General features: G+C 40.5%; 1 protein-coding gene across 4 annotated transcripts in view; it reads right to left on the bottom strand.

Annotated features, from left to right (window-relative positions):
* The window catches only part of LOC109402771 (SH2B adapter protein 2), a 561,576-nt gene that overhangs the window by 488,580 nt on the left and 56,933 nt on the right, over positions 1-16,063 (bottom strand). For all 4 annotated transcript variants that reach the window (XM_062859974.1, XM_062859973.1, XM_062859972.1 and 1 more), the window contains exons 4-5: positions 4,078-4,206; positions 3,765-4,001 (exon numbers count right to left, since the gene is read on the bottom strand). In XM_062859974.1, coding sequence (XP_062715958.1) covers positions 3,765-4,001; positions 4,078-4,206 — 366 coding nt within the window. The remainder of the gene's footprint in view (positions 1-3,764; positions 4,002-4,077; positions 4,207-16,063) is intronic.

The following is a 16,063-nucleotide window of genomic DNA, read 5'->3' as shown; positions in this document are numbered from 1 at the left end:
TCATTCGTTCATTTATTTAGTATTACATCAAATTCAAGATAAAACTGAATCTGTGATGGTTAGAACACTTGATTATCACGCCGAGGACCTGGGATCGAATACCACTCCCGACAAACTCACAAAATGTGAGTTCTTCCTTCGGAAGGGAAGTAAACCGTGGGTCCCGAGATGAACTAGCCTAGGGCTAAAAATCTCGTTAATACAGATTAAAAAAAGCTATCGTGAGCTTTCTAAAGTTTATCCTGGTATTTCTACAGGAGATTCTCCCAGGACATTCCTTGAAGGTTCTCAGTTTTTAGGATTTCAGTTGAAATTTCTCTCGGAGTTTCTCCCGGGATGTCTCTCAGAGTTTTTCAGGACTACAGTCGTAGCAACTCAATGTTAGGCCATGGAATTTCGAGTTGTTAATTTTGCCAAAACAAACAAGTTTCTCGAAGAAACCAATTCTTTATAGTGTAATGGTCAAAAGTTAGACACTGGCACCTCTTCTACTAATACTATTACAAAAGATCAAATACCGTCGTTGGGAGTGAGAATGGGTAAAAAATTCATACTCCCACATACATTGTTCAATAACTTTTGCTTCTTTGAGTGAAAAAGTATTCTTATCACTGGAATGTGATCTTTGGTAATGCATGCACAAAAGATAAAAAAATATTAGGAGCTCTTCAACTTTCCATAAAACTACAAGTGTATGAAAATTAACCCAATCTCAACCCTTCGAGGGGATGAGAAAGGGTCAAGGAAACCAAATTTGTTCCGCATTGTCAACAGACAACAAAGAAAGCTAATACAGTTCTGGTCAAGGTTAATACCACTAACCAATAATATATTATAAGTTTGAGATTCTAAAAAGTATTAATCCACCTAAAAGTGTGATGTTTCATCAAGCCTTAAAAGTAGCATTTTAAAAAGCTCTTATTTTCAAGCATTTTTTTCATTTTCATTTTCATTTTCATTTTGCAGCATTTGGTGGGGCAATGAGAGCGCAAGTCAGTCCAAAGCCGATGATAAGGAGGGGTAATGGCTGAATAGTCTTTGCTGACCACATAAACGCCATGGGATAGGAAAAGGGTATTTTGGTGTGGGATTAGGGTGTTGGTACAGACTTGACAATATCAATGCTATTCAGATGCAAAATAATTTTAAGGCTCAATAGTGAATCGCATACCTTTCAAAACCAAAAAACAATAATTCACAAAATACCAAGCAAGTCATAGAAAGAAAAGCGCCTGATTGTTTATTTTGTCAATTATAACAAACGGAAACTTCTACCCTCTCCGACTCGCCAGTCACCCCGGAAAAAATGTCCCTTCAGTTCTGGAAAATATATTATTCCCAATTAAGCCTTTAATCGAATTGTCCGCGTGGTCTTGTAGTACCCCTGCTAGGTAAGAATCAGTCATTGCCATACATATTAAATGCTAGACATGACCCCATGGATAGCATTTGCATATGTAAAAGCTTTGCTGATGTGACTTTCCTATTAGGCAATTCTCTCATCTCATGTTTGTCTTCAAAACCTTATCAAGCTTAGAAAATTGAAGTTGATAAACAATACATTACAAGGTTCGAATTCCCATAGAATGAGATCATTCATTCGCACTACAACACCATAGGAGATAATACCACATTGGCTGATTACAGTACAAATGTGAAAAATCTCCCTTTTCCCCCTATCCGCAACCCGGGGACGCGCCCTGTTGGATTTCGAAAGCCTCGGAGAATATTACAAACTTTCAATGGCATTCCCATAAACTAACCCACATTGCCCATTCAGGGGTCTGACTGGGCCTATTACCCTCCCTCAGTTTGTAATATTCTCTCCAACTTGGAATTATATTTTCCCGACACATAAATGACTTCGACAAATGTTCGATATACCTACTATGCAGCGTCATGATCAGTATAACTATATCAGATGACTTGAAGATCTGATTCTTACAGAATTGTTTGCCATTGATTATACATTCAGCTATTCCAATAATTGCTGCAAAGGCCATCGACCACATGCCTGAAATCAAAGCTTCCTGGAAGATATAATCCAAGCCCAGGGTTATTTTCAAGCATTTTTGATGATTTATCAAAAAATAGCTAGTTTCACTAGAAACTTATTTTTTTGGCAGGAACTGTTGGCAACTACGAAGATAACACCATAACATTTTTGATTCGATATTCGCAATATTTGATGAGATATTTCAGATAATGTTTTGACCCTATCTCGCCCCTCTGACCCATTGCCACCCCCAACGACGGTACCTCAAAACAGACAAAATATACCTCTCCAAATTTTTTATACTATGTTTGTATTGATGTGTATTCACTGAAAATTTCAAGTTGCGATTTTTGTGCTTTGTGAAATATTTTAATCTCCACCATGACACTGGGCACAAAGAGAAAAATAACAAAGCGCTCCTTAATTTGCGGATTAAGACCCTAATAAGATGTTCGCCTCGCTGTTACATAAAGCACGATTCAAAGTAAATCGGTTCAATACACCACCGCGCCCCTGGTGGTAGGAACAAAAAACTTTTGACAGCATATGTTCACGTTTCATTGACGAAGAAATTGGTGAAAAGTTTTCCTCGATTGATCGACGCATCTCGAAATTACGGATCATGGAACTTGAGAAAAGAAAATTGATTGTGCACAAACACCTAGAGAATCTTTCGTGTTCTGCCTCAAAAATAGCCAAAAGTGTTAAAATTCCCAAAATCAACGGTGTGTCTTGTGATCAAACGTTACAAGGATAATCTGAGTGTGGATAGAGCACAGCGTATCTATCATAAAAGTGGCACTAGGGACAAAGAGCTGAGGAGGAAGGTGTTGAGGTGCGTGAAAGGCAACCCAGGTATCTCCATACGTGATTTGGCAAAGAAATGCAATTCTAACTTTTCCACCGTGCGTAACATCCTTTCAAGAGAAGGATATAAGTCTTTTTGTGCCAGTAAACATCCGAATTGCTCCCTGAAACAAAATTTAGTGGCCAAAAAGCGAGCACGATTACTATACGAACGAGTTTTGACGAAATTTGATGGCTGCATTCAAATGGATGACGAGACATACGTCAAAATGGATTATAAACAAATCCCCGGACGAAAATTTTACTTGGCAACTGGTCGTGGGGATGTCCCTTCCACGTATAAATTTGTTTTTGCTGACAAGTTTGCTCGGAAACTTATGATTTGGCAAGGAATCTGCAGTTGTGGCCTTAAATCCATGGTTTTCATCACATCTACCACTATGAATTCGAAGGTTTACATTGAAGAGTGTCTGTTGCCCTGAGTTGTCCTGAGTTCAGACCGATCGAACAATATTGGGCAATTGTCAAGCGAAAACTTCGGGAATGCGGTAAAGAAGTGCCAAATGCACAACAAATGCGTTAAAAGTGGAATAAGTTCGCCGGTACAGTGTCGTCGTCAGCTACTGTGCAGACCATGATGGCATCGATCACAAGTAAAGTGCGACAGTTCGTTCGAAGTGGTGAAATGTAATAACTTGTTATATGCATATCGTTTAAAAGCTGAATAAATACCCTTTTGTTTAACGTTTTGACCAACCGTGTAAGTTGTTTAATTCTTGAGTTATGATCATTTGAATGCGTCCAAATTTACTTTGAATCGGGCTTTATAACGGAATCATATCGCAACATGCTCGATGGTTTTTCTCGTGCAGTCAGATCATCTCTCATTTTCGTCCAGCTTTTTTCCCACATGTGATGTCTATACCAAACAACAACCCATCCATAACGCAACTCATCTTACCTTTTGTGACTTGGGCGGGGAATAGAACTCGAGCATGTAACCACCGACGGTCTTCACCAGCACCAGCCTGCACTTTTCCCATTTGTGCGTCCCGGTGGGCTGCTCTAGGCTTTCCGGTGTCAAGTAGTTCACGGTGCCTTCCTTCCGACACTCGACCACTATTTTGGCCAGTTTTGTTTTACTCACTCGACTGCCGGACAGCTCCACTTCGTCCGAATGCTGCTTGTGGAAGAGGGCCTACAAAGTATGGTAAAAGTATATAAGTAATAAAGCACGTATCTGCGAGAATCGCAAATGGATTGAGAATGCTTACATGAATCACCTTTCCTTTGCGTAAACCTTTGAAAGAAAGTCGCCGAAAGAAGGGCTTGTGATTTGTTTTGGGCGAATCCGTATCCTCTGAGTAATCGCTTTCCTCGAGCACCACTGTGCCATTTCCAGTCTGTAAGAGGGAAATATCATTGTAATGTTAGTCAAAAATAGAGAACATCGTTGAGCAGTTAGAAAAAAAATAATGAGTATGTACCTATACGTAAAAAATATCAGCTGGAATTCTAGCTAAATCTTTGAGCTATACTATTTAAAGTACGACAGGGCTGGCCACCAATAGAGAATAACATTATCATTGAATTTGACGGTCAAGTAATGCATATATTCCTGATTTCCTGTAATCTTCTGACTATGACATTATCGGTTAGCCGAAATAACACCTAGCACAATGAACTTGACCACGAGATGAGAAAAACGCGGTGGCAGCATGGACGGACATCCGTGGAAAACGAAAACAGCTTCATACCGCTGTCGCTGATAGGACGATGATTTAATTAATAACAATAACAAAATAATCAGCTCCAATCAATTCGCGTACGTGGGATTGACTATTGAGCCATGGATTTCAGCGGCGCAGTCGATGATGGACGTCGCTCGAGTAATGTTGCCATTGAGTTGGGAATTCAGTTACAGACAGCAAACTCAAATGAAACAAACAGTAACACGACGGGTGATCAATATCGACAAGCAGGCAACTAACAACCATTGTCTTCAATTTTTTTTTGTTGGAATGAACAAAGAACAAAATAATAAGAATTTATGCGGCCGAAAGTTTTTGAACTTGGTTCGAAAAAAAAAACTGAAAGATAACATATTGCAATGAAAGATAGAGGAGCCCATATAACCGATACAGTAAGCGCAAAGGGTATTCGACATGACCATGCTTAGGGTGACGGGTTCGATTCTCGGTCAGTCCTGGAACTTTTCGTGTAAGTAAATTTCCTTGGCTTCCTTGAGCGTAGAGTATCTTCGTACCTGTTACACGATATACACATGCAAAATGGTTCATTGACAGAGTAAGCTCTCTGTGATAAAAGTGGAAGTACTCATCGAACACTGAGCTGAGAAGCAGGCTTTGTGCCAGTTGGAACAATCATCTCCACATTGATGAGATTCTTGCGTTTAGCAACACCCTACGTGTTAGAAGAGGCTGGAGTTTCGGTAGAAGTGTTTCCGGAGCTTACGGAAAATCGACGAGCCCGTGAGATACTGAAGAGAACTCCGAAGAAATTTGGAGACAGATTCATCACAGGATTGCTATGGAAAGATGAAGAAGACCCTCCTCTTCCGGATAGCTAACCGATGGCGGCACGCTGCATGAGGACTTTGGAGAAACGAATGTCCTAAACTCCAACTTTAGGCGACGGCGGCTGTCCATAAACTACGTAGACTCATTGTTGACCATCTCAGACCCCCCTGCCCTTCTGTAGACTTTTGTTCATACAAACATTTGAACAATTTGTATGGAGCGTAGACTTCGATCAGGACCCCCCCCCCCTCCCCCCACACTCTGCGTACCTTGAAGGAACTGCAGGCGGAAACCCCGAGGAAATTCTTGGACTAATCCCTGTAGGAACTGCTGTATGTAACCCTGAAGGAACTTTAGCAGGAATATGTGGTGGTTCAAGAATCTAACTTAGAGAGATCCCTACAGAAAGTTCTAAAGAAATACCTGATTGGAGTTTTAGAGAAATTCCAGGAAGAATCCTCCAAAGGAATTCCAGCAAGAATTCACAATGAAAATCCTAGCAGAAATCCTCTAAAGAATTCTAGCGGGAATTTCCAAAGGAATTCGGGAAAAAATCGCCTAAAAAATTCTAGGGGAAATTATCGAAAAATATGCGGGAGGCATCCTCTGAGGAAATTCAAGAAGAACCCCTGAAATAATTTCACGAGGAATCCCCGAAGCACTCCAGGAGTAATCACTGAAGGAAGTCCAGGACGAATCTCCAAAGGAATTCCAGGAGGACACTCAAAGAAATTCCAGGAGGAATTCCCGCAGAAATTCCCGGAGGAATCCCCGAAGGAATTCCAGGAGAAATCACTGAAGGGATTTCAGGACGAATCCCCGAAGGAATCCCAGGAGGAATTCCTGAAGGAATTTCATGAGGAATCCCTGAAGAAATTTCAGGAGAAATCCTCGAAGGAAGTCCGGAGGAATCCCTGAAGGAAGTCCAGGAGAAATCCCCAAAGGAATTTCAGGAAGGATCCCCGAATAAATTTCAGGAGAAATGCCTGAAGGAATTCCAAGAGGAAACTCCGAAGGAATTCCAGGAGGAAGCCTCTAAGGAAGTGCAGTAGAAATAACCGAAGGAATTAAAAGAGGAATCCTCGAAGGGAATCCCGCACGAATTTCAGACAGAATCTCCGATGAAAATCCAGGAAGAGTCCCCCAAGGAATTTCAGGTGGAATTCCATGAGGATTTCTAAAGGAATTTTCGTAGGTATTCCAGGAGGGATCCTAGGAGGAAACCCAGGCGGAAGCCCAGGAGGAATTCCAAGAGGAATCCCAGGAAGCATTCCCCGAAGGAATCCCAGGAGGAATTCCAGGAGGAATTCCTGAAGCAATTCCAAAAGAAACCCCCAAAGGAGGTCCAGGAAGAATCACTTAAGAAAGTCTGGGAGGAATCCCCGAAGAAATCCTCCCAGGAATTTCAGAAGAAACCTTCGAAGCAAATTCAGGATGAACCCCAGAAGAAATTTCAGGAGGAATTTCCGAAAGAATTTCTGGTGCAATCCCCGGCAATATTCCATGAGAAATCTCCGAAGGAATTTCTGGAGAAATCACCGAAAGAATCCAGGAAAGAATCCCTGCAAAAATTATAGGAGGATTCCTCAGAGGAATTTCAGGAGGAATTCCCGAAGGAATTCTGGGGGAATTTCCAAAGAATTTCCAGGAGCAATCCCAGAAAAATTTTCAAGAGAATATCTCGAAGGAATTCCAGGAGGAAAACGTGAATAATTTCCAGAGGGAATCTTTTTAGATAGGGGAAGGATTTCCAAGAAGAGTTTCAACAGGAATCTCTGAAAGAATTCCTGGAGGAATTCAAGAAGTAAATCTTGCAGGAATTCGCGTAGAATCTTCATGACAGATCCTTCAAGGAATCCTGGAGATATGATTGATTATGATCCTAAGGAAATTTTTGAAGGAACTCCTGCAAAGATCTATGAAGGAATCCCTGTAGGAATTCCTGATTGAGCTTCTGGTGAAATCTCTTCTAGAGCCATCCATAAATCATCCTGGATAAACCCCGAAAGAACCCCAGGAGCGATCCCTGGAAGATCTTTTGGAAAAATCCATAAAGGAACTTCTTGAAGAATCCCTTAAAACTCCTGAAGGAATCTGAGAAACAACTCTTGGACTAATCATTTAATGAACTTCTGTAGGAATTCCTGGAGAAAAATCTGAAGAATCCCTGAATTCTCCTGGAGGAATCCTTGGCTGATCCTGTAAGAATGTCTGAAGGAAATCATGGGGAGGTTTCTGAAGAAAATTCTGAATGAATACCTGAAGGAATTCAAGAGGAATCTCCTAAGAAACTACTACATGAATCTCTGAAACTCCTGGAAGAATTTCTGAAGGAACTCCTGGACTAATTCCGAAAGATTGAAGGGATTTCTGATGGATCTCCAGGAGGCATCTCTGAATTCTCCTAAAAGAATTTCTGAAGGGACTGAAGGGACCTGAGCGAACTCCTGTTGGAATAGCTGAGAGAACTTCTGAAGGAATCCCTGACGGAACACCTGGAGGCATCCTTGAATCCTCCTGGAACTACTAGGGAGATCCCTGAAGGGATTTCTGAAGCTCCCTGAAGAAACTTTTGGTACAATCCCTGAAAGAGCGACTATACTGCAGGAAACTACGAAGGTAAATTCCAGACGGTATCTCAGAAGGAATTCCTATAGGAAACCGTGATGGAACTCCTGTAGTGATCCCTGAAGGATCTCCTTCAGCGATCCCTAATAGGATGCCATGAGAAATCTCTGATTGAAATTCTAGAGAAACTCCAGAAGGGTTTCCTGGAGAAATCTTTGAAGGAACTGCTGTAGGAATTGCTGAAGGATCTTCAGAAGCAATCCCTGAAGGAACTCCTAGACTAATCACTGAAGGACTTCCTTTGGGAATCCCTGAAGGTTCTTCTTGACGAATCACTGATGGATTCAGGAGGCATCTCTCAATCCTCCGGGAAGAAATTCTGATGGAACCCTGGATATATCCCTTAATGTACTCCTGTCGGAATTGCTGAGAGATCTTCTGAAAAAAACAAATCCGTGATGAAAGTCCTATACAGAGGCATCCCTGAATCCTCCTGGATCAATCTCTGAAGAAACTACTGGAAACGACTCTGAAGTAACTCCTGAAGAGATCTCAAAAGGACCTCTGGATAGATCCTTCCTTGATTGGAACTTTAGAGGAATCTCGAAAGGAACTCTGTAGGGATCTACCAAGAAACTTCTGTATCAATCCCTGAAGTAGCTCCTGTGGGAATCCCTGAAGCTTTTCCTGAAGCCATCACTGAACCCTTTTGGAAGAATCTCTGAAGAAACTTCTGTAGTGATGTGAATGATGAATAAAATGTAATGAAAATTTTTAACCGTTATGTGTCCGACAAACTTTTTGCTTTTTTCTACACCGTGCTTTTTAAATGGGCGCTTGGTACCCAGGTACCCTGTCGGCCACATAAGGGTTAAAAAAGATCCAAGAGTTTTATGTTTGAATGGGCTTCCGGGTTGTTTTCAAGAACTACTTCTGGTATTGCTTCATGAACTCCTTCCGGGATTCCTACGGTAATTCCACCGAGAACTTCTTCCGGAATTCGTCCAAGGGCCTCTTCCGGCATTCCTCCAGGAACTTCTTCCAGAATTATTTCGGGAGCTCCATCAGGAATACCTCCGGATTTTTTTTCTGCCATGATTTGCTTCTGGAATTTCTTCAGGAACTCCTTCGTGGATTTCTTCGGGAACATTTTCCGGGATTCCTCTTGAATTCAGTCTGGGAAATTCTTCTGGAATTATCTCAGAAATTGCTTTCAGGAGTTCTTCAGGAACTCATTCCAGGTTTTATCTAGGAACTCCTTTCTGAATTCCTTCAAGCTTCGTTTGGATTCCTGCAGATCTTTCTGAAATTCTTCTGGAAGTTCATTCTGGAATTCTTTCAGATATTTTCAATGGAAATCCTCCAGAAATTTATTAGGGAGTATTTTGAGAAGTTCTTCCTGCAGTTTTTGTATACGGATTTCCTCATGAAGTTCTTACAGGATTTCCTTGAGGAAATACTCCAGCAAGTTCCTCCTGGTTTTCATTAGAAGCTATCACGGGAATCTAGGATGGAATTCCTGGAGGATTCCCGAAACTCTATGAGAAATTCCTTGAAGTCCCAGGAGGAGTTTCAGACGCAAATCTGAAAGGAGTTCCTGAGACGAAACCTGTTAGGAATCGCAGAAGAATCTCCTGGAAGGATCCCAAAGGTAACTTCAGAAGGAATCCCAAAAAGAATCTCAGATATAGCTCCCTGAGGAATCACAGAAAAAATCCTAGAGGTATCCTAAAAAAACTGTGGAGAAAGCACGGAAGAATTTCCTGTAAGAATCTCAGGAAAAATTGCTTGGGTAATCTTAGAAGGAGTAATCCTAGACGGATCTCGAAATCAATGTCTAGAGAAATTTCGGAAGTAATTTTTAATAAATCCAGGAACTCCTGAAATACTTTCGCCAGCACCTCCTACAACCGTAACAGTCTCAGAAAGTATTCCTCAAGCAAACCAGAAAATTATCTCTGGAAGAGCCCCGGGTATACTTCCTGGAGGACTCCTGGTAAGAGCTCTTGAAGAAATCGCAGACGAAACCTCTTCAGGAATCTCAGAAGAAATTCTTAGAAGAACCCCAGAGGGAACTTCTGAAGGAATTCTTATTAAACCCCCAGAAGAATCTCATCGAGAACTCCCTGGGAATCCTACAAGAGACTCCAGGAGGAGTCCTGGAACAAATTTGTGAGGAAATCGCGAAAGATTCCTGGGATTCCGAAAAACCTCTCATGGAAAATCAGATATAATGCTGAAAATCGATGAGATAAAGGCTTATTTATTTACTCCACCTTCGGACACAAAAAGACATAAGGTCTTTTTTTACACGGCTTTTTTTTACACGGTTTCTCGAATTAACACGGTTTTTTACACGGATTCTAGGAGGGGTTAAATGGGGGTTTTCCTAAAGGTGATTTCTGGAGTATGGTTCTGTTAAGAACAACTTAAAAGATGTTCTAGGTTACCCAAGAGCTTAGGTTATCCAAGGACTTTCGCGAGTAAGCGCCTTAAGATCTACAAGCGTAATCGACGGATTGTCGTTACATTACTGATACGATGCAACAACCTACAGGTCCTTAGAGCATAGTTCTGTAGAGCCGTAGTTTTCAAAGATATTCTAGGACCTCCAAGAACTTCCGAGAGTACAGGCCTGAAAATCTACGAGCGTAATCAATTAATTGTTGCTATATCATTGATGCGTTGTAACATCCTACAGATCCATAAGGCATAGTTCTGTAGAAAACTATTTTCCAAATAGGGTGGGGCGGGGCAAGATGGGTCGCGGGGCAAGATGGGTCAGTGCCATTTTCGGGCGCATTACTCATGTTTTGATTATGTTAATAATTTTGTTAGATGACCAGCATGAATATACAAAAGTTTGGGGCATTGATTGAAAAATTATTCACTCTCATTGGAAATACAAAATAAAATGGTTTTTTGCCATTTTTCTTATGCGATACATTCCATATATTCTCCATATAAACGGCCGCGGGGCAAGATGGGTCACCTTAAATTTTGAACGTATTTTTGGAGCATTCAAAAGTTATTTATTTTTTATTACAAGACTATTTCATAAATGACTTCAATCAAGCGGAATAAACGCTCAAAATTATAACATAAAATTATTATAATTTTTTAGTAAAAACGTCGATTTTCAAGTCGCCTTAGGACCACTCAAATCGTAAAGTTTTTTATATTCCAAATAAATTTATAAAATGTTTACTAGTAGCTCTTGTTTACTCAGTATAGATATGGAGCATATTTTAATGCGGAACAAATCTTATATTTTGACGTTTTTCGTTGAGAAAATGTGAATTACTTAAAAGGTGACCCATCTTGCCCCGCACTTTTTTCACGGCACAAAATCGATCACTTTTTAAAACTGCTTGTTTAACATCATATTTTGTATTTAATGAACTTTTTATCGACTTTTAGCATAGATAACTAGTGTAATAAAGAGTAGCGGACGAATGCAAACCAATCCGATTTGTATTTACGAAGTATGGTGATCCATCCTTATGCGACCCATCTTGCCCCGCCCCACCCTATACTTTAGGTCATCCAAGAATTTAGGGCGAATAAAAAATTAAAGATCTACAAGCGTAATAAATGGATTTTCGTTACATTACTGATACAGGTCCATGGAGCATAGTTCTGAAGAGAAGTTATTTTCAAGGATATTTTAGGGCATCCAAGAACTTCCGCGGGCAGTGGCCTTAACATCTACAAGCATAATCTATGGATTGTCGTTACATTACTGATACGATGCAACATCATACAGGTCCATGGAGCATATTTCTGAAGAGAAGACAATTTTCAAGGATATTCTAGGGCCTCCAAAAACTTCCGCGAGTAGTGGCCTTAAGATCTACAAGCGTAATCGATGGATTGTCGTTACATTTCTGATACGATGCAACATCCTACAAGTCCTTAGAGCATAGTTCTGTAGTGACGTAGTTTTCAGAAATATTCTAGGACCTTCAAGAACTTCCGAGAGAACAAGCCTGAAAATCTACGAGCGTAATCAATTAATTGTTGCTATGTTATTGATGCGGTGTAACATCCTACAGGTCCATGGAGCATAGTTCTGAAGAGAAGTAATTTACAACGATATTCTAGGGCATCCTAGAACTTCCGCGAATAAAGGCCTTAAGATCTACAGGCGTAATCAATAGATTGTAGTCACATTACTGATACGGTGCAACATCCTACAGGTCCATGGAGCATGGTTCTGAAAAGAAGTTATTTTCAAGGATATTCTAGGGAATTCAAGAACTTCCGCGAGCAGTGTCCTTAAGATCAACAAGTATAATCGATGTATTGTCGTTACATTACTGATACGATGCAACATCCTACAGGTCCATGGAGCATAGTTCTGAAGATAAGACAATTTTCAAGGATATTCTAGGGCATCCAAGAACTTCCGCGAATAAAGGCCTTAAGGTCTACAAGCGTAATCGATGGATTGTCGTTGCATTACTGATACGATGCAAATTTATTTTTTTTTCAAAGATATTCTAGGACCTTCAAGAACTTCAAGAACTCTACAGAACTATGCTCCCTTGCAGACGCGCCCAAAGCCAGATTTTTCTGATGTTTTGTATGGAAAAATCGAAAAATCGTCAAATATTGGGGGGGCAAAACCATGCTTGCCCCCCTAAGTTGGCGCCTATGCTCCCTTGACCTGTAGGACGCAACACTGTATCAGTAATGTAAGAACAAACCATTGATAACGCTTGTAGATCTTCAGAGTTTTACTCAAGGAAGTTCTTGGAGGACCTAGAACATCTGTGGAAATTAGTTCCTTTCAGAAAAATGGTTCATGGACCTGTAGCATGTTACAACGTATTAGAAATGTAACAACTTTGGAGGCGAATGAATTAAAATTAATAAATTCAAAGCCTCAAAACAAATGTAACAACAATCCATTGATTATGCTTGTAGATCTTAAGACCTTTACTCGCGGAAGTTCTTGGAGGGTCTAGAACATCTGTGGAAATTAGTTCCTTACAGAAAAATTGTTCATGGACCTGTAGCATGTTACAACGTTTTAGAAATGTAACAACAATTCATTGAGTACGCTTGTAGATCTCAAGGCCTTAACTCTCGGGAGTTCATGGAAGACCTAGCATATCTTTAGAAATGAGTACTGTACAGTACAATGCTCAATGATCCTCTGGGATGTTACAACGCATCGGTAATGTAGCAAGAGCCTATGTTTGTAGATCTTCTGGGCGTTACTCGCGAAGTTTTTGGAGATCAAAGTTGGAGGTCATGTTTGGAAATTATTTATTTACAGAACAATGCTCCGTAGACCTGTAGAATGTTGAACAGTATCAGTAATATAACAACAATCAATCGATTATGCTTGTAGACATTAAAGCCATTACTCGCAAAAAGTTCCTGGGTGTCCTGGAACATCTTTCTCTACCCCACCTTGCTCCGCGGACCTGTAGGGTGTTGACAGTCTCCTTGATCCTTCATTTCGTCCGTCTAAACAGTCCTTAACACCCCAAAATATCTTCCTTGGAAATAGTATGCACTCTGCTCCCCATAACCCATCCCCATGTCCTCTTCCCCACTAACTCCTAGAGATTCAACCCTTACTTCTACCCCCTCCGTTTTCTTATTAACTCTTTAAAACGAACCTCGGATATCTGAAGGTGAGGACATTTCAAATATTTTCAGATTTCCCTCAGTTTTTTTTACACTGATTCCCGAATTAGCACGGTATTTTTTACACGGATTTTCAAATTAACACGGCTTCGCGAATTAACACGGTTTTTACACGGTTTTTTTACACGGGGCGTATTCCCCGTGTAAACAAAGACCTTAGTGTAGTCGCAAAGATTGTAAAACTTAAACTGAACAAAAAACCACATCATTCTAAATTTCTTAACCTATTTATGAACACAGTTTTCGACATATTAAAATCAAACATCACACTAACGTAGTTAAACACTTTTAGACATGAAGCAAATATGTGTTTTTTTTTTTCGTACGTGGTGCTATGAGCAAGAATAGCGAGAAAAGGCACAATTCGAAATGCTCGGGAAGGAACATATAACGTAATTTCCGCTAGAATTGACGGGCAAGCCATGTTTCCCGAAATGACGTCAACAATAAAAAGTTATTTCAGTTTGACTCACCTCGCCGGAAGAATGTCCAAGCCGATTAACTTTCAGCGATCTCTGGGACCTGGGTTCTCCAAGGAAAGTGTCTCCGGACAAATCGCACGAAACACTTTTGCACGCGTTCCGTCCGTTGATTCTTTGTTAACTGAAGGTGTCCAGACGAATGCGGCATATTCCAGAATGCTTCATATCAGAACGCAAAAAAAGAGTCTTCAGGGCATGTACACTACCCGTCATAAGTATAGAATCACAAAAAGTATAGCAACAATATTGCATCACATTGACTCACCTCGATATCTGTAAAACTAGAACACCTATAAAAATGCCACCTTCAGAAAAGCTGTAGTTTTTGGGCTTCTGAATAACCTTGTGCTGAAGGCAGCATCTTTGAAAGTGCTCAGGTTTTGGACATATCGAGGTGAGTCAAAGTGATGCAATATTGTTGCACTACTTTTTGTGAGTCTATACTTCTGACGGGTACTGTACATCGATGAAGTCGGCCGCGTGACGCCGAATGAAGCCTAATGCTGACCAAGCTTTGGCGGTTATGGTGGATATATGCTGCTTATTGAAGTGCAGTTTGGAGTCGATGTCTCCGATGTCGCAAATGTCACTAACACGTTGTAACTCGATCGCACCAATAGCGCATAGTGATGTATCCGTGCGGCACGGCTGCATGAGAAAGATATTGCCTTGCATTTACTGCTGATTATGCGCATGCCGTTGCCACCGCACCGGGCAAGAAGAGTGTGAATGTCATTTTGTAATTTCATTCGATAGCTTCAGGATTAAGTCGTTTACAAATATTATAAAGATCAGTGAGCCAAGCACACTACATTGCGGCACACCTGACGAACTTTCGAGAGGTCTGGAATGAGCAGCGTTGACTGTTACAAAGCAATCACGTTGTGGGCCATATCGGGAATCCTAGGTGCTCCATTTTATCAATGATCAGCACGAACGACATCAGTGACGAACGACATCAGGTTGGAAGTATGTAGTTGATCGATTTTCTTAAGAAGCTATGTTGATTCTCGGAGATGATGGATGATACAGCATGATAAATTAAGTTATGTATAAGTGAAGTGTTTCGAAATTTTTACTGAGACAACAAACTATTGATACCTCACTATAGTTTTGGACAATATTTTGGCTACCAGACTTATGAATCGGCACAATTATCGCGTCTTAACCCTTTGTAGCCGGAGGAGTCATCCTGAACACCACGAAGTTCAGAGAAACGAAATAATTGTCATACCAGTTCTAAAACAAGGATTTGGATATGGGTTACGTTCATATGTATGTATTCAACCTTCATCAAGAAAATCAAAAGGTTGTTTTATATTCTTAGACGTTCTAGGTGTTCCAAACTGTCCTGTAGTAAAGTCCTTCTAATCTACACGAATAATTTTGAGTGTTTTCGCCATAAATAATAGCATTACTTTATCTACTGGGATCCGTGAAGCTCTTGGAATCAACAATATCATTTAGATACTATAGGGATATTTCAGGCCAGCCAAACTACCTTGGAGTTCAGAAAATCAAGTCTACACTCGTAACAATAGCCATATCTGTTATACTGAGTTACGTTACATAATCAACCGCGGTTACTGGACTCATCTGAAGTCTACTTGATTCAGGGTCGTCCAAACAATCAGATAACGAAGTCCTTCAATTCTACAGGAATAACTTAATGTGTTTTTTTTCATGCGATCCGTAAAGCTCTTGACATCTACAATAGCATTTATAGACATTATAGGAGTATTCCAGGTCAGCCAAACCAGCCTGGAGTTCAGAACTTCAGGTCTACACTCGTAACCGTAGCCATACCTGTTAAACTTAGTAACTTTGTATGGTATGTGCGGGCAAGATGGGTCAGGGGGCAAGATGGGTCAGTACAGCTCTATGTGTATATTTTTTGAATTAATAATTTTCCCAGATGAACGACGTGGATACACAAAAAAGTTATACATTGTTTTGAAAATTCTTTACGTTCCTTGCACAGAAAAAAAAACTAAATATTTTTCCGTTAT

Source organism: Aedes albopictus, chromosome 3 (assembly GCF_035046485.1).
Source record: "Aedes albopictus strain Foshan chromosome 3, AalbF5, whole genome shotgun sequence".
NCBI classification, from domain to species: domain Eukaryota; kingdom Metazoa; phylum Arthropoda; class Insecta; order Diptera; family Culicidae; genus Aedes; species Aedes albopictus.
The sequence above is the reverse complement of the archived record's forward strand: the minus strand, read 5'-3'. Positions and strand labels throughout refer to the sequence as shown.